The sequence below is a fragment of the Bidens hawaiensis genome, unplaced genomic scaffold (genome assembly GCF_021521415.1).
Source record: "Bidens hawaiensis isolate Kalapana, Puna unplaced genomic scaffold, B.hawaiensis_p1.1 tig00015393_1, whole genome shotgun sequence".
Taxonomy (NCBI): domain Eukaryota; kingdom Viridiplantae; phylum Streptophyta; class Magnoliopsida; order Asterales; family Asteraceae; genus Bidens; species Bidens hawaiensis.
The window spans coordinates 133008-156369 of NW_027492373.1; the positions used below are offsets into that span (position 1 = coordinate 133008).

Genomic DNA, 23362 nt, shown 5'->3' on the forward strand with positions numbered 1-23362 from the left:
TTACCAATCCATCGATGTCCTCCAACTGAGAACATCATCGGTTCTTCATCCGCTGGCATCCAAACGTGAAGCAAATATGGTACTATTAACAAATGTCTTTTTGCATGTTTTATTTCACAGGTTGAGCCTAAGGACTACAGAGTGGCTCTGAAAGAAAACTCATGGGTTGAAGCTATGCAAGAGTAACAATTACAATTCAAGAAGCTTCATGTTTGGAGACTGGTCAAGATGCCGTCGAACAAGAAACCCATTGGAACAAAGTGGGTTTTCAGAAACAAAAAAGATGACAAAGGGATGATTATAAGAAACAAAGCAAGACTGGTTGTGAAAGGGTTCTCTCAACGTGAAGGACTTGATTATGATGAAACTTATGCACTTGTGGCTAAGCTTGAGGTAATTCGTTTGTTTCTGGCCTATGCCTCGTACATGGATTTCAAAGTTATCAAATGAACGTGAAGACTGCCTTCTTGTATGGAAAAGTAAAAGAAGAAATCTATGTCAAGCAACCTCCAGGTTTTGAAGATTCTGATCGTCCGAACCATGTTTACCGTCTTGATAAAGCACTTTATAGCCTTCATCAGGCACCCCGTGCTTGGTATGCTACCTTGGCAAAACACTTGCTAAAGAATGTCTATAGAAGAGGTGTTATCGATCAAACCCTTTTCATTAAGAAGGTAAAGGATGATCAGATTCTGGTCCAGGTATATGTTGATGATATTATCTTTGGTTCCACATCTGATAAACTGTGTAGAGAGTTTGTCGAGGTCATGCAAAACCGGTTTGAGATGAGCTCGTTAGGAGAGATGAATTTCTTCCTAGGACTTCAATTTGAACAAAAGGAGAACGTAATTTTAATTCATCAAGAAAAGTATGTTCGAGACATCGTCCAGAAATTTTGGCTCAAGGACTCCTCTACTTTTCTCACTTCGATTGCTACCAGACTTGTACTTGCTCCAGATCCATCAGAGACTCCAGTTGATCAACATCTTTACAGATCGATGATTGGCTCCCTAATTTATCTCATTTCCAGCAGGCCGGACATCATGTTCCCTATCTGTCAGTGTGAGAGATATCAGTGTAGTCCAAAATGATGTAAAGCGCATCTTTCGTTTCCTAAAGGGGAAACCTTGCATAGGTCTTTGGTATCCCAAGGACTCCCCTATGGTGCTGCATGCTTACACCGATAGAAATTATGGAGGATGTAATCTTGATCGAAAGTCAACTTCTTGTGGATGTCAGTTACTGGGTGATAGGTTGATCTCTTGGCAATGCAAGAAGCAAGTCACCATGTCCACATTCACTGCTGAAGCAGAATACATTGCCGCCTCTGCTTGCTGTTCACAAGTGATTTGGATCCAACATCAACTGCTGGATTACGGTTTGAATTTCTAACACCCCCATTAAGTGTGATAATGAAGCAGCGGTTTGTATTGTCAAAAACCCGGTCCAACACTCAAAGACATAACACATTGACATCCGAATGCATTTCATTCGTGATTGTTATAACCGGAAACTTGTCACAATTGAATGAGTCCATACTAATTACAACTTTGCACACTTTGCATACCTGTTTACAAAAGCCTTTAATCGTGCCCGATTTTTGCATCTAGTTGAGTCTCTGGTTATGATCTCTTTTGTTCAAAATTAAGTGTTTCTTTATTTTATTTTGTTTTAATTTTAGTTTTATTTTTGTTTTACTTTAGTTGATTTTGTCTTATTTAATTTTATTTTAAATTTAAATTTTATTTTTTAATTTTCGTTTATTTTAAATTTTATTTTATTTTATTTTCCCTTTTATTTTTTTAGGTCATTATTTAAAAAAAATATTTTAATTTTATATTATTTTTAACTTTAGTTTCATTTCTAGTTAATTTTTATCTTATTTCTTTATGCTTTATTTTTTATCTTTATGTAAAGAAAATTGTAAATATTTTAAATATGTCACAATTTTAAAGGGAGAAAATGAGTTAAGTTTAACTCACCAAAAAGATTTTCATTTTAATTAAGAAAAACAAAATTGAGTCACGGACCTTATTTTAACAGCCGGAACAATAACAATGAAAATGGCCCCTTCCTTAGTGAGATTATACGAGCAAATGCCTGAACCAAAATATGTTATTGCTATGGGAGCATGTACAGTTACAGGGGGATGTTCAGTACTGATTCTTATAGTACTGTTCGTGGAGTCGATAAGCTAATTCCTGTAGATGTCTATTTGCTTACCAAAAATATTTTATTATTATATATTTCATTAAGAAAATCTAAAAAATATTCAAAAATACTCTCTTCCTTAGAGGGAGTCGGATAATTAAAAATTATAAAATTTTGAGAAATTGATCCGACCTTTGGAAAATGATAAGAAATTATTTATAATGATCCTAGCACATGAAAAAAGTAGATCAAAAGCCAACAAGATCATCGATTGATGTGTAGATAGGCTTGACAAATGAGTAAGTGTCATAGTGATATAACCTAATTACTCGCCTATGCTAGTGGTTACGCTATCATGAAGCGGTTGCCGATTCCGATATAAGTCATACTGATGAAGGCAAAAATGTTATTAGTCAGTCATACACGAGCCCGTTAGTGATTGATCACCATAAAAATTGTTCTTGCTTAAAATAATAAATATTGAAAATCAACATGTTTAAGTAGAAAAACTGCAAAGTGCTCAAAAGTATTCAAAATCAATAACAAAAATGTTGATAAATTATCAAACAAAAAAGGGTATATTAGAACTACGTGACATGGGGCAAACAAGTAAGACCAAACACTTTATATGAAGGCTTGTAAGTCCGGATAGCATGTAAGTTCATGGTTCAACCTTTAAAATATTTGAAAGAAATTTTGCAAAAAGTTTAAATAAGCTCAAAATGTTTTGATCAATCATTTGGAGGTCGGAGTCAATTCGGGGTGATACTGATGAACACAAACTACGTCGGAGATATGATGGAGTTTGTAATTTGTCGGATTAACAGGGGACCACATAAGTACTGTGCTTAATATATACCTTAGAATATCACAATGACATCAAAATATTTGTTAAGTTTAAAGTGGACAAATTATATCTACAATCGATTTTGGGTTCTTGGCTTAACAATATCAAAATAGAAATGTGATCTAGGACGCTATAGATAAAGTGATTTCATGTCGAGATTCGGTGGGTAAATATTTTACGGGTTTAAATTTGCAAATATTTTCAGCGTTCATGGGTTGAGAGTGCACAGTCGTTTAAAACTCGAGATGTTTTGACCATATCGCGAGATAGGCTGACCCTATAAATAGGTCAACCAAACTTCTCTTTCACTTTAATCAGAAAATCTAATCCACTCACTCTCCCTCCTACGTTTTCTCTCAACTACTCCACTATCTTCAAACTCTTCACCCAGATCTTTAAAAATCATCAAGCAACACAAGATCTGCTTTTATAATCACTCTTAGATCATCTCGCCAACATGGATTTATTACCCGTGGTAAAGCTTTTATGCTTTTAATTCATGATTCTTGTTTTTCGGACTCATGAACAGTTCCCGTCGAAACTGTTCATGTCCGATTGGGTATCTTAATGTTGTTATTTGTTAGATTTATTGTTACAACCATATTGTCGATGTCATTAGGACACCGTGTGTTGATTTAATTGAGTTTTTAACTTTATTTGTATAGTTTTTGAAATTTTAGGGTTATTCGCACTGTTTTGGGGTTACTAAACCCAGAATATGAGTTTAAATGAGGGTAAATGTTACCCAGATCTACATAAAGGATAAACATGAACCTAGAAACTTATTGAAGGGTTGAGTTTGTGATGTTCTGGAATTTGGGCTGTTGTATTCGAATGATTGTTATATTCGATTGGTTGTTTGATTCGAATGGTCTGGTGTGATTGAATGGGTCATTGGATCAGAAAGATTGTATGGTGAAAAGGTTAAGGACTGTGTATTCGAACGGCTATTCGATTCGAATGGTTGTTCGATTCGAATGATCATTTGATTCGAATCGCTATTGGATTCGAATATAATCAAGCCTAAAAATTAACAAGTATAATGTATTCGAATGCACATTTGATTCAAAAGGACAATGTCGAAAAATTTCATTCAAATGACCATTCGAATCGAAGAAAAATTCTAAGAAAGTTTCTAAGTAATGAGTAATCGAATCTCCACTCGATTAAAGAATCAAAAATACTAAAGTTAATAGACATTCTAATCGAATAAAAAGTTATATTCGAATCGAATGATCTATTCGAATCGAATGGTCATTCGATTCGATTATAAAATTCATTCGATTCGAATGCTCAACACTTGTAATTTTTTTAACTAATTCTGATTGAATGTAATCTAATCTAATCTAATCTAATCTAATCACTAAATAAACCTATTCAAATGCACGTTCGATTAGATTGATTTGAAGTTAGATTAAATCATATTTACCATTCGATTAGATTATACTTAATGTTCTCTCAAAAACTTATTCGATTCAATTTCTCATGCCTTAAACAAAATTCCATTCCCATTCGATTCGAATACTTTATACTTAGACATATATCTGTTTTGAGTTCATATTGTATATTACTTTGTAAAGTCTTATTTTAGTTTTGATTTACTTTAGGATATCCTTTGTACATAGTTGCTGTTTTTATACTCAATTATCAACACTAATGTTCCTTTTGTGTCTTATAGGGTCATAATAGATCTTGTTCCTTGGAAATCCCGAGAAAGAGAAAATATAAGGTGTTTATTTCAATGATAAAGGGATTACAAGAGTGTCCACTATCTTATGCCATCTCTGCTGATCCGGAAGTTTATAATTCCTGGGATAAACAATTCTGGAAAAAGGCTAAGACAAAGAAAGGAAGTTCTAAGATCACCTCCAAGATAGATGGGTTGGATATAGTGGTTAATGAAGAGGTTATCCGAAAGGCTTTATAGATAAAAGACAATGCTAATGACCCAGCTACCACATTCTCAAAGGAAGAAATATGTGAATTTTTGGAGGTGATTGGGTATGATGTTAAATGGTCTACATGTGAAAAGAAGCATCTCCCGATGTATTGGAAACTTCTCGTCCACAAGGTTGCAAACTGCCCGTCTTCACAAAAGGGTGGGTTTGATAAGCTTAATGCAGATTGGGTTACAGTGATGTTGTGTTTGACTCGAAAACAGAAGTACGACTACTCAAGGTTGTTCTTCAAATATATACAACAAAATGTACTTGCCAAGAAAAGAAGGATGATGTATCCTAGATTCATCCAGTTGATTTTGGACTACCTGCTTCCCGACACACCCAAGTCAGTGCACACTGATGAAGTTGATGAAGAAGAAAATGCAGTTGAAGCTAATGAACCTTTTCATGTGAAGGTGATTAAACAGTCGGCTATGAGGGCAATCCTCGAGCCTTCTGGGAGAAGTACCCACAAGTATAGTGGTGAAGAGACCGGTGCTAAACTTGGTTAGTTTGCTGAGTCTGAAACGGATAGTGAGGAGACTGAGGTCAAGGAGGAAGGTGACAATAGTGGTGATGATCCTGATGATGATGATGGTCAGGATGAAGGTGATGACGAGGAAGAGGAACAGGATGAACCTGTTGATGAGCCGGCTGGTGTGACACTCGACAATTTCAGGTTAACTCCGTTAATCCAAACTCCGTCAATTCAAACTTAAGATCACTAGAACTATAACGCACATCTCATTACATTTAAGCTAGGGTTTTAAATGACGCTTGACAATCACTACACATGTAGTCTTTCGGGATTGCACCGAAACGCAAACGAGTTGACTCAAACCATTGGTGAACAAACGACAAACATCAAAACAATAAGTATTTGATAATTATGTGTTAGGTTTATGTATTATTTGATATTTATATGTAGAACATTAAATCAAGATGTAAAAGTCTATTTTATGCTAGAAATTTAATAACTAGAAGTAGAGGGGCCATTATGTAATATAATTATTATTAAATAATAATAAAAACCCTAATCTCCCTCCCCTCTCCCCATATACGATCGCCCCCCCCCCCCTCCTCACACCTCCTTGGCGACGACAACCACCACCACCACCATATCACTTCCATTTGACCTCGTTTTTCATAATCGGAGCATCCCGCACTTGTTTCTAGTCATCCCTCACCTTCCTCTTGCTCGTTTCTGCGTTTTTAAGGTATAAACATAAACCCTAATTTTCGAAAATCATGTGTTAAGTGTTCATATGCTTTGTTTGGATTAGATGATGCTTGATTATTCTTCGGTTGTTGATTTAAATGATCATGTGTGATTTTGAACGGTGAAAGATTGTTATATCATTGATTTTTCGTAAACCCTAGAGGGTTTAATACTGATTTTTATGGATTACAATGTTTATTGCATGTTTGGGGATGTGTTGTATGCTTAGGATGCATGCTAGATGAATTTGTGTGCTTGCTGATTTTTGACAGCAGAGGTAGTTAAAGTTGAACGAGGTGTAACTTGTTAAATATGAAACCAAACTGGACTATTTATGAGTCTAAAAGGTAGTACTCTGAGTCTAGTTTTCAGAAAACCCAACGACGCCTGATTTGGAGGTGTTTTGGTTACTCAAACGATTTAAATGTGATCAAAGATCAAAACTGATGCTGGATAGATTATTTAATTCATGTTTGGATGACTGTAACTCGATGTTAATTACATGTTTTGATGCGATTTCTGATGCTATAATATACTAGGTTGAGTCTAGTTTCTAAAGAGTCCAATTTTGTAATTTTTGGACGTGTAAAAGTTAACTTTTATTATTTTACAAAACTGAAGTGCAAGTCTGAATTGTGAGGTCTGCTGTTAGGCTGTTTTGTAATTATCATATATCATAAACTACAAGACCAAATGGGTTAGTTCCACTTCTGGAAGTTAACATATTGAGTTAAGAATCTATCCCAATTGGTCTTGCATTAATTGAATTTACCATTTAACGGGGATAACAAATATCATTCTGTTGCGCATGATTTTGACTGCTGTGAGTTTACTGTAATGTTTTGGTCTTTGTGAGAAAACTATGTGGAATAAAAATACAATAAAAATAGTTCTTGAAACCTAACTCATGTGTGTTTTTGTGACAATTTTTGGTGAATTAATTGACATGTTATGATCTGTTGAATAGAGTAATCTTTCAAGTAGAAATCTGTCTTGATAAAACTAGCTGCTGAACTATGTGAAAATACATGAAACGTGCTTGTTGTTAGATAATTGCTATATTTTTGACTAAATTGCCCTTGTGGGGAATGATTGCTAGTAATATACAATGTTAGTTTTGATACTTAAGTAGTTGTTTACACATGTAACGTGTCACCAATGTGTTTGTCGAGTCACACATAATTCACAAACGAAACACGAAACGTATCTCATGCATAGGTATTATGTGCCGAGTCTAGAGACTCAATAATAGTTTAAATACTTAGAAAGTCTCATTTCTGTTTTAGAGCACTAGTGAGGATTTTCTGTGACGCGCATCTCTCAGATTTGTTTTAGAATTCTTCGCAAACAGTGAGTTTCACGTTCCCCTTTTACTCTTTTAAACGCTTTTTACTTGGGGGAGATAACATAATCCAAAACGCTTTAGATTTTGTTATTAGTTATATATCACTTGTAAGGCTAAGTGGCAAACGAACCAACTAAAGTCCTTCATAACATCGAACCGTTTAGTATTTGTATAATAGCGAGTCACTGTTGAGTAGTACTACTGGGTTTGACAAACCCCACCCAACTCTAAACTCGACGGCAGGTCGAGTGGGTGTAATCTTGGCTAACACATTTTCCATGGTCGTGGTAGACATGGTGGCAAGGCAATTGATAAACAGTCAGCTTCGGTGTCGAACACTTAGTAATACTTGTTTTATAGGCTAGCTACCTATCGATATAGTTTTGACATAACATTATCTGGTAACGCAAACGCAAACACTTAAACGCAAACATTTTCTTATTTATATATGTGAACTCACCAACCCTGTGTTGACACTTTTAGTATGTTATTCTCAGGTAGCCAAGGCGGGCGCGCGGTATAGGAACATGCATTTCATTGAACTCTATCGTTTTTGCAAACTTGTTTTTAAACTGTTATTAATTGGGCTTTAAGTCGTCATGCGTGACGCAACACTTGGTTTATGAATTTACGCTTCCGCACTTATTTAAACTTAAATGTTTCATGGTTTGAAAACTTTATTTATGGTGTTTGATTATAACTAATGATTCCGATCCTGTTAGTTCACACCCTCTGACGGTAAAACTCCGTTAGTGGATTTTGAGGGTGTGACAGCTGGTGAAGAGACAGTATTGGAAGTGGATGTTGTGGTGGAGGGCAGATCTAAGAAGAAAAATGATAAGTGAAAGAGGAAAGCTGGTGAATCCTCTAAAAGGCATGTTGATACTGAAGAAGAGGAAGATGTAGATGAGCCTGAGCGTCCGCTTAACCGCTTGAAGAAGGCCAAAGATTCCTCGAAGTCTTCGCCTTCAAAAGTACCTCACCTTAAGGTACGTCTTCCTTTGATTTCAGCTGTGATGAGTGATTCCCTAGCTACACAAACCACCACATTACCTGACCCACACATAGGTTCACCCACTACTTTGGCCAAAACCATAGAAACCCTCCAAGCCAAACAGATTGAATTTACCAAGGCCAAAACCCCAACCTCACCTAAAACCAAATCCGAAACCAAACTTAAATCACCACCCAAAGCCCAAACAAAAACCAAGCCTAGGATTATCCTGAAAACCAAGCCAATACCAAAGAAACCGTCCCTTACAGACGAACCCGTCACATCACCCGAAACCTCATCAACCCGTCTAAACAAGCCCATGCCTTCAATGTTTAAGGATATTCCCATAACAACCCAAGCTGAAACCTTTACTTCCCTAGGACTACCGCACCCGTCACTTCACCAACCTACCAATTCACTTCCTGATTAGAGGAACAACATTCTAGTCCTCTACCTTCACATAATCCATTTCAAACCCAAACCACCACATCCACCATTGAAACCACAACCACACCAACCAACCTACCATTGGCCATAACCACATCATTCCCAACATTGTCCCTAACCCTACCCATACCAACCACACCACACTCAACCATATCAACCACACCTCCCGCAACCCAAAAGTCACCGGTCATAGATGCCACTCCTCTTTTGAGTGGTAAATCGAAGAAGTCGCCAGTGTTCGATAGGATTAGCGAACGAGAATAGAGCCAAGCGTGAGTTGATGTTGATCAAGTTCATAAAAGATCAACAATTAATTAATCAAGAAGTCACTCGACAAAGAGACGCTCTGGCTGATCAGTTGGCTATTTTACAAGAAACACGTTATATGGATCAAGCACAAATTGCAAGTGAGAAGGACTGGATTAACCTGTTGCAGCAAAGAATCAACAACCAGCATGAGTTGATTAACAACAACTCATTTAGGAATGTTGATAAACATGTTGAAATAAAAAAAAGTTGAGTCAAGGGTATCCAAGCTGGAGACTGATCTTCCCTCTCCCTCCACATTTGCAAGCAACTTCATAAGGGAACTTGAATCCACGCTTGATAAAGTTTGGATTGACTTTGAGCGATTGAGCTCAAGAGTTAGTTTATTGGAAGGTGGAACCAACCGGGATGTTGATCGGTTGATGGGTGAGAGTGTGGAGCTGCGTGACATGATCGAGAAGCTAGAATGAGAGATCGAAGAACAACGCGACTCTCAAGGTCGCATAAACGAGCCGTTGGTGAACCACTACCTTGCAGGCATGGAGGTAATGCGGTTAACGGATGAGGACGTGGAGAACTTAAGGAAGCACTAATGGAGACCTTTCGAGGGTTTTTCCGTGTAGCTGAGCCAAGGACCGAGCGGGGAAAGCGATGACAAACTGCTCTTGCTAATCTGGTTACAGACGTCGAGAGGGTCAGAGCTCAAGGAAATATTTACGGTTTCCTATACACGGGTGAACCTCCCAAGGATGTTGGTGAAGGCAGGTCTGGTGCAAAGGCTGCTGGTGATGAGCCTGTTTCTGTTATTGGAACCATTGTCAGCACGGAACTTGTGGTTACTACTGCCGCCACAACTGGGCAGGGTAGTTCCACAAGTTCACCACTTGTTTCTCCCACAAAAGTTGAGCAATTTAGTGTCGTGTTCACAACCGCTCTAGTCACTTATGCTCCACCACAACAAGTAGCTCAAGGTGGTGGTGGAGATGATGATGACAATGATGATTTTGGTGGTGAAGATGATGATGGTGACAACGATGATGATGAGGAAGATGGTGATGAGAAGAATGATGATGATGATGATGATGATGACCACGAGTACGATAGTTTTGATGATCCTCGTGGTAGTGATGGTGGTAATGATGATGATAGTGGCAGTGGTGATGCCACTGGTAATAAGGCGGAAGATGATGAACTCGTGAAACGGATGCTGCTGTCGAGGCTGAAATAGCCTCTTTATTTAACGTATGTTCTTTTGCAGGCACCGACTCACAAGTTTAAGAACCCATGGAAGACAATAAAGTTGACAATGATGATGGCATCAAGTAATCACTCAATCCAGATACTCCAGAAAGGGTGATTGAAGAAGTAGTCGCTCAAACCACAGTTGTTGCTCTCTCCATCAAGCCTGCCGAAGGAAGTCTCGTAAAGGAATCAAATAGTATAGTGTGAGCAAGATGGCAAGCATGCGGTGGAGATCAAAGTCGTACCATGACTCAGATCTTATTCTCTATGCAAGGTGGCACAAAGATAGCAAAAGCTGGGCTATGCGGCGTGCAAATGGAGATCTGACTTATCTCACCTATGAAGATATGCACTCTTTGTCAATTCTCGACATTAATTATTTCAGAAAAACCGTTGCTCGAGAAGATGGCAAAGACTCGATGGAGTCATGGTTCAAAGGTTTTCTAGAAGCGCAAATGGAGGAAAGACTACCCAACGTTCTCCATCAATCCGGGTAGGTCCTACAAGTCAAAAGAGTTGAATCCTTTCACCAACAATCCGTCCAAAGGAAGAAGATACAAGATGCCCAAAGATCATGGTGAGCCAATCTTTCACGGCATGCCCTTTGAAGACGAAATTCTCTTTGACTTTGTCGCTTGGGAGTTCGACAACGAGCACGGTGAAGTCATCACTCACTGTACTCGCACTCATGACCTGCGGTTCTTTGACGAACATGAACTGGCAGGTTTTGGACTTAGCGATTTGAAAAGACTTGTCAATTCGCCCCTTTGTAATGTTGAAGATATCCGTCGTTCCAACACGGACGCCATCGTCGGAAAGTTCAACAAGTTCGTCCAACTACTTGTTGAAAAGCAACCCTTTCAAGATCCAGACGATATCTTTGAGTACAAGTTCGAGTGCGACTGATGATGGAAGTCAATAAAGCAAATACCAAAGACTAGAGGGAGATTGTAAGGCCCATTTCTAGCAATAGTCTTTCGTATTTGTGTTTTGTATTTCACTTATGTAATTTTAGTTTGGTAGACTTTTTTTTGTGTATATTTAGACCCAAGGCCACTTGTATTTGGAGCCCATTGGGTTGTAATCAATGAATAGATGTGCATGAGCACACACACTATATATAGTGTGTATCTCATACACGTCAACAACCTTTTGCAAAATCTTATCCTCTTACTTTCAAACACTCTCTTCTCTCTCTATTCTTCACGGTAATAATATCAAACAAGATCCGAGATCTCGGTCCTAACTAGTTGTTTTCGTCAAGTAGTGTAGAGGTTGATCCAAGATAACTAGTAATATTTGTGTGTGTCTAATTAATACAATTTAATTTAGATTCAATAACTTTTTAGGCCTTATACATTGTGGTTCACATTTACTTCTAATTGGTTTTATCTCAAAATGTGTGCTCATCTTTCGTTTACGTTCATGAACACGTTCATTTTCTTAACAAACGAACATAAAACTGTTCACTTGCCAAGCTTGAGATCGAGTGTGAGAAACCAGACCCATGTTAGTTTAGTTATTTATGCTAATAAGATCGAAGAAATTGTAGAGAATGTATTATTGTATTTAAAGACAGTTGAATTGCAAGTTGATCGTAATTTTGGGTTAAAAGTTTCGAAAACTATTTTTCAGTTTGTATACTCTTATTTGAGTATCATAGTCAACTGCCACTTTGCTATTCAAACAAGTTGTATAAACAATAAATTGCAATCTGAATCGAACACCACTTTGCTATTCAAACAAGAAATGTCACTCCATTCGTTGACATTTCTTAAGGTTACCAAAGACTTGGTAGCTGCCATTGGATTTGATTGGTTAAAAAGTAAATGAGATTGATAAAAAAAAATCAACTTTAATCTTTAAAAGAAATGAGGAACCTTGAGGTTGCAGCATCCCATGAAAGCTCATGTATTTGTCGATCATTAGGTTGTTTGGTCAACGCCTAGCGTTTTAACAAAACTTTTCCATTCTTGAATGTTTCACACAAATGACTATTTTGTCCGTGCTAAAGCTTCTCTAATGTTGTGGTCAAACTGAAACTGCAATCAAAACTTATTTGTGGTCAAGTTTTCTTCAAGGGTAATTTGAGATTTAGAAATTAGAAGTTTCAGCTTTAAGTGCATATGCACATTACTGGTTATACATTTTCAAAACACTTTATATATTATTTACTTATTTTTTTTATCATATTTTATATATAAGAAAACAATTTTCAAAAATATGTAATTGCTATGGTCAAATTGTCGTAAACTATAGTTTTCGTCGAGGGGTAATTCCATATTGAGAAATTACTTACCATGGGCCTTAGCAACATTGTAAATAAGCTCCATAATCCATAACAAGAACAAGTTTTTGTTGGTAATTAACATAGGGAATGTCAGGTTCGGGCCAAAGTATTCCATTATGATGTATGGGATTAAGGGGCTAGAGGTTAGTTGGCAATAAGTGTGGTGGTTGGACATAAGGCTATGTGTAGTGGAGGGGCTACAAATGGGGACGAATTGTGACACGTGACGCCTAGCCAGCAAAGGGGCGAATTTGTTTTTTGGGTGTAATGGTTTAGGGGCTACAAATTGGGCCCACAGTATCTTTTTTTATTATTTTCTTTTTATAATTAACTAATTAAATAAAAACAATTTCTTCAAATAATTAAATAAAAATGCATTAAAAATAAAAATAAATACAAAAAAATACATAACTGAAAATATAAAAAAACATATAGCTCGGTTGACGTTCATGTTTAGGTTCGGGTCGGGAAATTGAAACGGATAGCTCGGTTGGTTTAGGTTCATCGGGTTCCATTGTAGTTCACGTTCGGTTGGTTTTGCGAACCATATATATATATATATATATATATATATCACACACAACATATATACATATACATATATATACAATAGTAATATAATAATAATATATAATATAATAATAATAACCTTCATCTCCTCTAGGCGACAATTAAACCCCGCCCCCCGCCCCAAATCGCCCACATATCGGCGGGGGGGGGGGGGGGGTGTTCGCGCCCAAATTCGCCCCTTTTCGCCCCTAATTCACGCCCACTACAGATAGCCTAATGTCAAGTAGTTGGACATAATGTCAATGAGCAGGTCATTAATGAATGTAGGTGCCATAAGTTTGGTGATTGAACGTTTATGTCAAGTAGTTGGACATAAATGAATGTAGTTGGCAAGCTGGCTAACTAGTATAAATAGATCTACAAAGTAGGGTTAGATATCACCCATTACTATCACCATCACTACCACATTCACAACCAAATGTTATTGTAATCAGTTTTGAGTTAGTTTTTGGTTATAATACAAGTCGGTTATACATATATTGTTCGTTAGTTATCGTTTAACAATATTGAATTTCCAACACCAACACCAACACCGCCACATAGATCAATCTTTCCTCTTTGAATCTTTGATATGGTGCAAGAAGATCGACAACCTACCAAAGATAAAAAAAAAAAGATTATAGTTGCTTTCCTCAACCCGTTTGCCAAAAACGGGTATTCAGTATCATCTCTTTGTACATTTTTGTTTTGAAAATAAAATCTTTCATGTATATATAACAAAGACAAGAAAAAACCAAACAAAAACAGCTTACATCCTCACTCTTTCATTTTCTTTTGATTTGTTTTCTGCCAAATCCTACCTTGAATTTGATTCAACAAGAATGCAAAGTTCAGAAACAATATGCCTCATTAATTTACTTATTAAGAAAAAGAAAGTGAACAAATCATGAAATTACCAAAAAAAGGTACCTTGGAGTCTATTATTTCCTTCAAACGGTTGAGTTCTTCAAGAGCCATGTCAAGGGTTGTCACTTTTACCCGAAACCCGAAACCCAACCCGAGAAAACCCGTACCCGAACTAACCCGACCTGAAAAATCCGAACACGAGAAAAGACTAAATCGAACCCGAACCGAAGTAATTCGGGTTAGATCTCGGGTTTGATTTATAAGTTTCGGGTCAACCTGAAAAACCCGAATAAACTTTTAATTTTGAAATTAATATATTTTTAGATATAATAGGATGTCTTAGCCACAAAATTATCAGAATCTGGTACAAATCGACTGTTGTCATTCCGACTATTATAGATCAATTGTTTATTGTTAATTTACCCGAACCCAAAAAACCCATGAGAGATTCGAGTTGAGTTTCGGGTCAAGATTTAAAACTTTGAAACCCGAAGAACCTGACCCGAAAAACCCGAAAAACGAACCCGAAAAAACCCCTTCCCATGTCCCAGTTTTGCATTATTATTTCAGCTGCTAGCTTTCCAGTCACTGCACTCGAAATCTCGAACTGAAACTTTGCATTTTGCATACATGTACAGATTATATATGGATCATATGTGTAAATAAAAATACCTTTGTAACAAACGAGTAGAGCCTAAGTCGAGCTTGAGCCTCTAAACATTACTAACAAGAAGATTTCAGATTAGACATGAAGTTAAAATAAGTGTAAATCGAACTCAAATGTGAGATATCTCAAGATTAAACTAGTCAACTAAATGGTCTACTCGACTACACAAATCAACAACTTCTCAACTGGATATTATTTTATATTTTCGCAAAGGTTCTAAAATTGATAACCAGATCAATATTACGTGGGCTTCTTAAGTCATGGTCCAATATTACATCCCTTATAATAAACCCTAGCTTGGTAATCCTTAAACCCTAAAAGCAAAAGAAACATCGAACATAAAATGTCTGATAACATTCCTTTCGAAATCCAAACTGAAATCTTCAAACGTGTTCTTGTTGTCAAATCCTTGATTCGATTAAGTTAGGTTTCAAAACAATGGAATTCGTTGATCGAGAGCTCTGAATTTATCACTCATCATGTAAAGCAGGCTCAGCCGCCTCATGTGCTGATAACGTACTCTAAAGAGGAAAAATATGTTTCAATTGTTGATGATGATGACAGTTTCCGACAGCACAAGTTTTCCCCTATTGATCCTCCCACTCTTAACAATGTATCAATTATCGATTTCTCTCATGGATTGGTGTGTTTGCATGTTCTTACTCGATATGCAGACACGTGCCTGATTACTGTTTGGAATCCATCAATTAGGAAAGATGTATCTATATTGCTACCGTCCATACCTTTTATTGTTAGTTTTGGGGTTTCTCCTCAAACTAGTGACCCTAAGATTGTCAAGATTACATTTGACCACTCGAAGCCGACTGCTGAGGTTTTAACATTAAGCACTAGGGCTTGGAGAAGGGTTCCAATTACTTTTTCTCGTACATCATTAGGATCTTCATTTTCAGGTAATCAAGTAGTTATAGATGGGATTATTTATAGGGTTGCATATGATTTGAATCCCGGATCTCATCATGTGATCATGTCATTTGATTTGACAAATGAAGAAGTTGGAGAAGTTGCTCTTCCCGATAGATTAGGGGGCCTCACATTTGTGAATATATCTAAGCTCAAGGAGTCCCTTGGTGTGATTGACTGCTACCATGATGATGACACGTTGCATCTAGTTTACGACATATGGATCATGTCTAAAAATGGTGTTTCGGTATCCTCTTTTACAAAGCTATTTTCTGTTAAGGTTGACACTTCTTGTTCTTATACAATAATTGGATTTAGGATGAATGGCCAAGCCATAATGACAAAACGTACTGATTGGCGTTTGGAACAAGAATTAGTAGTTTATGATTCCAACACAGAAATCATGAATGGTCTTGGGATTTATGGTTTTATCTTTGACATGGTCAACTACACAGAATCTCTACTTCTGATTAATTACTCTGATTCTATTATTATTATTGAGTGACAACGATGATCTTAGACGTATTTCATCATGCGTCTACCTTTCTCTAATCTCAGTTTTTTATTCTGTTTTTATTTTCTTTTTAGAAAGTTTAGGAGCTAGGATGTTACTTAGCTTCTACATCAAAAGTTATATCTTTTAAATATTGCAGCAAATAGGCAACTTTCTGTTACATTTTCTTGTGAAAATATATCAAGATAGGCTTCAAGTATTGAGTGTACGTGCATACTTCGATATAACATGATATAATGTGCATGACAAGTCGATTTTGAAGAATGACTATGTTGACAATTAAATTAATGAAAGGAAAGAAAACACGGTACATAATATGTAAATCACTATATCTAGGGGTGTTATTTGGGTTCGTTTTTCGGGTTTCGAGTTTTTCGGGTCGGGTTCTTCGGTTTCAAAGTTTTAAATCTTGACCCGACACCCAACCCGAATCTCTCACGGGTTTTTCGGGTTCGGGTTTTCGGGTTTTCGGGTTGGGTTAATCGGGTTTCAAGTATCCTAGAAAAACAGAAAACAAACAAAATAAATAAAAACTACAATGCTAAAACTAAAAGGGATATTGGTTTTTAATACTCTCAACTTTCACCCGTTGGTTAATATCACTCCAAACTTTCGATGTGTTACTCACCACTCCAAACTTTCTCCATATTTGTTTTTGTCACTCCCTCGCTAACTGAAGACTAACGACGTTAGTGATGATGCTGACATGGCTTTTTTAACTGACATGCCATGCTTACTTGGAAATTACTTATTTTAGCATTGTTATGTTTTATCCTAATCAAACATCAGTTGAGCAACATTTGCAGGGTGTAAACCCTAAATTACACAATCTTTTAAATCCCATCACAAATCCCCAAATCAAGCAATCAACCCTCTCATTCTGCTTCACTATATAACAATCATCATCAATTTATGACACCCTGAGCTCTAACGATTTCTAATTGGTTATGCTTCTTCTCCGGCAAAAACCCTTAATTGGAGAAAATGGTGGCGGTGGTTGGTTTCATGCGATCCTCACGGTGGAGAGATTGTTGTTTGAGGCCATCGGATGCAGACGAAGATGGAGTGTTAGGGTTGGGTATTTTGAGAAGATGACGAAGGAATGTGAGGAGAAGGAATTTAGAGGGGCGTTCGTGATGTATTCCGTTAAATCAACGACGGATCGGCCACCATGAACGGTTGTATGACAATGCTAGGAGGTTTGATGTTCATGGTGATGGGTGCTGGAATTTGAAGTACTAATTCAACTTCAAGTAAGAATTCCACTCCATGTTATAGTTATTTGATTTAAAATTGATTAGTTGTAGGTAGCTGGTTATTGTATGGTGGTAGTGGTAGAGATGGCTGGTGGGTGATGTTAGTTATGTGTGAAAAAGGAAGATGAGATTGTGTATGGGCCCCACAATTTTTTAAAACCCGCCACATAGGCGTGCCACGTCATTGAAAAACGACACGTCAGCAAAAAAACTAACGTCGTTAGTCTTCAGTTAGTGAGGGAGTGACAAAAACAAATGTGATGAATGTTGGGAGTGGTGGGTAACAAATCGAAAGTTGGGAGTGGTATTAACCAACGGGTGAAAGTTTGGGGTATTAAAACCAATATCCCGAACTAAAATAACATATTATTCTTTTCTCGTAACTCAAATAATAAACCAACATAACTTAATAAAACAATCCAAAAGAAGAGTAAAACTAACTCGAATCATAATCATCTTCAATCGGGCATGATATGGTTGCTCAATTACGGTTACTATTTGTAATAAACGGAAAACATAAATTAACAATCGATCCATAATAGTTGGAAAGACAACATTCGATTAGAACATAATTTTAGTGATTAAGACTAAGTCTATTGTATCTAAAAATATGTTTAATTTCAAAACCAAAAGTTTATTCGGGTTTTTTGGGTTGACCCGAAACTTATAAATTAAACCCGAGAACCAACCCGAATTACTTCGGTTCGGGTTCGGGTTAGCCTTTTCTCGGGCTCGGGTTTTTCGGGTCGGGTTAGTTCGGGTTCGGGTATGAGTTTTTTCGGGTAAAAGTGACAGCCCTAACTATATCAGTAGTAACTCGGAAATATAGGTTATTTAAATATAAACAGTATGCAATTGCAACCGAATATACAAAAAAGAATAATAATAATAATAATAATAATAATAATAATAATAATAATAATAAAACAACAGGTGTTGATTACATATTGTGTCCAAAGATATGCATAATCAACTTGTTGACGTGAACAATAATAAGAAGTAATCAATTTATATGAAACTATATGAAAAAGAAATCCCAAATTAGTTATTGGATTATTAGAACAATTAAATTTCATATATGCTACTAAACTGAGGCCGAAACCATTTATAAAGCAAATCTTGAAATTCCACACCCTAACCATCTTATAACTAATATTATTATTATGTTTTTTTATTCATTACACAAAACATAAAACTCTCTATAAAACTCAAATGACATAACTTAATCTCTTCCACCACTCTCGTCCGCCGCCAATCCGCCATCTTCTTCCAAGTATAGTTGCAAGCATCCAGCGGTTTCTGACAGTGTTTTTGTACGACCGGTCAAAAGACGAGCAATCACGGCACATTGGTTACCTTGCATCGCTCAATCCTCTTCAAGCGTGAAAGCACGGTGGTTCACCTACGGTGATAGCTAGTTACACTATTGTGTCCTGCGCGACTTGGTGGTTCTTCCAGGTATTGAATGGCTAATAACTGGCTGTTTTATCCTCCTCTGGTGTCCAATGAAATATAGCCGACCAACATTATAATTCTCTGGATTACCTGCCATAATAAAAAAACAAGTATTAAAATTTGTTCATTTCGAGTGACCTTAAGGGGGTGTTTGGGATTCCTTATTTTACTTCCTTATAACTTTTCAATAAGTTAATAAGTTACAAAAGTATAACTTATGGAACTTTTCCTCTCACAATATAAAAAATCCCAAACACCTTATTAATTCTCAAAATATTTATAAGTTATAAGTTGGTGAAAATAAGCAATCCCAAACACCCCCTAACAATGTTGGTTGTTAATTTTGCTACCTTTCCAAATGGCAACCATCAAGACGCTATGAATAATCAACATGTCGCATAGATTTCTGAATAAGAGATGCCGTCTTTGGGAGTAGCACAGCACAATCCAGGGCTCAACATGGACAATGTAATCTTCCTTAAGTGCATAATGAAAATTTGTTCATTTCGAGTGACCTTAACAAGGTTGGTTGTTAATTTTGTTACCTTTCCAAATGGCAACCGTCAAGAAGCTATGAATAATCAACATGTTGCATTGATTTTTGAATAAGAGATGCCGTCTTTGGGAGCAGCACAATCCAGGGCTCAACATGGACAAGTGTAATCTTCCTTAACTGCATAATGTAAAACAAGTTGTTAGATTTCAACAAACAAATTTAAAAAAGAGTAGTGATAGAAGGCAATACCTTGTTCCGTCAATTCGATACAGGTAAAGGATTTGGTGATGATGTCTCTCTACCTGATCTTCTTAAAACAGATGTTATCCTGGGGATACATCTTTCTTCTTTGCCATCATTAAGAAAACACCAGATATTAAACATAAACAAATTTATCAAATATAAAAAAAATGCAGATTCTTGGCTGCTGGAGACGAGTTTTGCCGTAAATTTTGAGACTTAAATAATAAATACATTTCAAGATATTTCACTGTGCGTTCAGTTCTGTATATATTAATTAACAGCTTTGAGTAAAACTTATATTACTAAAATGTTTGATATGAATCACAAACCTGCAGATGACTTGCAACTTGTGTTCTTGTAAGTCCATATACTCCCATCTCTATGAACAATCGACATGTTATAAAATATAATTAACACACGTCCTTCAGTTCCCTGCATCATGAATCAGAGTCAAAACAAAGCAATAATTAACAGGAGTGACGAAGCAAGAAATATATAACAAACACTTGCGATCAAAACATAAGATTTGATGTGACTGATAAGATCAAATGAGAATTAGGGTTAGATGGCAGGCACGGCGCCGATAGATAACAATGTATCAATTATCGATTGCTCTCATGGATTGGTGTGTTTGCATGTTCTTATTCGATATGCAGACACGCGCCTGATAACTGTTTGGAATCCATCAATTAGGAAAGATGTATCTATATTGTTACCGTCCATACCTTTTATTGTTAGTTTTGGGGTTTGTCCACAAACTAGTGACCCTAAGATTGTCAACATTACATTTGACCACTCGAAGCCGACTGTTGAGGTTTTAACATTAAGCACTAGAGCTTGGAGAAGTGTGCCAATGAATCTGTCTGGTCCATCATTGGGATCTAAATTTTCATTTAAACAAGTAGTTATAGATGGGGTTATTTATAGGGTTGCATATGATTCGAATCCCGGATCTCATCATGTGATCATGTCATTTGATTTGACAAATGAAGAATTTGGAGAAGTTGCTCTTCCAGATAGATTAGGGGGCCTCACATATGTCAATATATCTAAGCTCAAGGAGTCCCTTGGGGTGATTGACTACCATGATGATGACGCGTTGCATCTAGTTTACGAAATATGGATCATGTCTAAAAATGGTGTTTCGGTATCCTCTATTGCAAAGCTATTTTCAGTTAAGGTTGACACTTCCTGTTCTTATACAATATTTGGATTTAGGATGAATGGTCAAGCAATAATGACAAAATGTGCTAATGGGGGTTTGGAGCAAGAATTAGTAGTTTATGATCCCAACACAAAAATCATGAATGGTCTTGGGATTTATGGTTATATCTCACGCATGGTCAACTACACAGAATCTCTACTTATGATTAATTACTCTGATCGATTCCATTATTATTGAGTGACAACGATGACCTTAGACATATTTCATCATGCGCCTACCTTTCTCTAATCTCAGTTTTATATTTTCTTTTTTCTGTTTGAATTACAAATTTTGTCCTTTAAAAAAAAGCCAAATTACGGTTCGTGTCCTTTTCTTACTTTCTTTGCAGGCGGTGTATTTTAAACATTTTTTTTCTACACGTTATATCCTTTACGCTAACTGGGTTAGAAAAACGCAGTTAAGTATGACATGTGCCAGACATGTGATGGGCATAATTGTAATTCTAATATGTCTTTAAATTTAAAAAAAAGAAAAGAATATATATATATATATTTATATATATATATATATATATATATAATAATTATAATGTCTGCAACTTTGCAACTTCACCCTCACCTTCTTCTTTTTAGTTCTAAACAACCATCACCACACCATTACCATCGCACCACCGACGCAACGCCACACCACCACAAAAAAAAACCCTTTAATTACTAACCTCAACAGATAAAGTGTCGCGAGGATGGTGGTGTTGGTGGAGGGTGGTGGAGACTGTTGTGGGTTACGGTAGTGGTGGTGGATTTGGGTGGATTAGGGTTACGAATTTGGGTGGGTTATGATGCGGCGATTAGAAATTCCGGAGATTAGGGTTATGATGGGTGGGTTACGAATTTGGTGCCGGTGGGTGGCTGGAGGGGGTTATGATGCGGCGATTAGGGTTACGGATTTGGGTGGGTTACGGCCGGTTACGGTTACGCTAGGGTTCAGTTGTTGCTTGCTTAAAATTGGGGAAATCGGAGGTGATGGTCAGGTGACCATCAGAAATTCCGGCCACCTGAGCAACCTCTGCTGATTCTTCTTCAACCTCCGATTCACTGATCATAGGAGTGGTCGGAGCTGGAGCGGTGGTGGCGGAGCTGTGGTGGTGGCGAATAAGCAGTGACGGAGATGGAGCGGTGGTGGGGGAGCTGTGGTGGTGGCCGGAGTGGTTGGTGGCGGCGGTGTACGGAGCTGTGGTTGGTGGTCGCAGATATGAAAAATCGAAATCGCAGATCTTAATTCATGGCCGGAGTGGCCGGTGGCAGAGCTGTGGCAGGCGTCTGCGTCATAGGAGTGGTCGGAGCTGTGGTGGCGGTGGTGATGGTGTTTGAGGATATCCATGGGCGGAGTGGTTGTGGTATGGTGATGGTGGTGGCGTAGAGAGAGAAATAAGAGAGAAAGGAGGGGAAGGTAAAGATCTGCAAAATGAAGAAGAAGAAGAAGAAGAAGAAGTTGCAGGGTAGGCAAAAAAACCAATATGCCCTCACATGCACCTCACGTGAGGGGATTTAACTGACTTTTTCTAACCCAGTTAGCGTAAAGGACAAAACTTGTAGAAAAAAAAAGTTTAAAGTACACCGCCTGCAAGGAAAGTAAGAAAAGGACACGAACCGTAATTTGGCTTTTTTTAAAGGACAAAATTTGTAATTCTGTCTTTTCTTTTTAGAAAGTTTAGAAGCTAGGATGTTAGCTATATCTTTTAAATATTGCAGCAAGTAGGCAACTTTCTGTTGGATTTTATGGACGTTTAGGGTCAAGTCAACGTGACCGACCCGAACGTGACCCGGACAGAGTTACACCGGGGTAACGAGATAATAGCCTACTTAAAGGTTAATTAGGTCCGACACATAAAATAATGGACAGGGTTATGGACTAGGCTTTGTTTGTTAATTGGGCTCAAGCCCAATTGGTTAACTTAGATAATACCCTAATAATAATACTATATATATAATAAGATATTATTATTTTATTCTAACCTTAACAAAACATAAACCCTAGCCACCATCTTCATTATTTCCGGCACCGTTTTCCGGCCACCGGAAAACCGCCGCCAGTCACAAACACACTCCCTCTACTTATCGGCCACCGGAAATACCACCACTACAGTATACGAATTTCCGGTGACGTCCAGTACCTCACCGCAAGCTATTCACGTTTTTCCGGTGAACCCCGATTTTTCGGCGAACATTTTCGGCCACCACTAGCTTCACACAGCCACCGCCGCACACTCCTTTCAATCCCTATAAACACCACCGCAACTATTCGTGCTCCGGTACTGTTTAAGGAGCGAAATCGTTTTTCCGGCGAACTCCATCTTCTCCGGCGAGCTCCATCTTTTCCAGCGATAGTTGTTTCAAGTTGTTGTTGCTGTTTGCTGGTGTTTGTCACTGTCAGTTCCTGTCCTCCACTACTGTACCACTCGCCGCCGTCCTACGCCGCCGCCGCTGG

General features: G+C 37.4%; 1 protein-coding gene across 1 annotated transcript; it reads left to right on the forward strand.

The window, feature by feature from the left end:
• The first annotated feature begins 20275 nt into the window (after positions 1-20275).
• LOC143549075 (uncharacterized) lies at positions 20276-21112 on the forward strand. Its single transcript, XM_077040077.1, has one exon. The coding sequence runs from the start codon at positions 20276-20278 to the stop codon at positions 21110-21112; it is 837 nt and encodes a 278-aa protein (XP_076896192.1).
• The last annotated feature ends 2250 nt before the right edge of the window (positions 21113-23362 follow it).

Excerpts from the sequence above, each read along its gene's own strand:
- LOC143549075 (XM_077040077.1), top strand. The coding sequence starts at position 20,276 with ATGGCAGGCACGGCGCCGATAGATAACAATGTATCAATTATCGATTGC.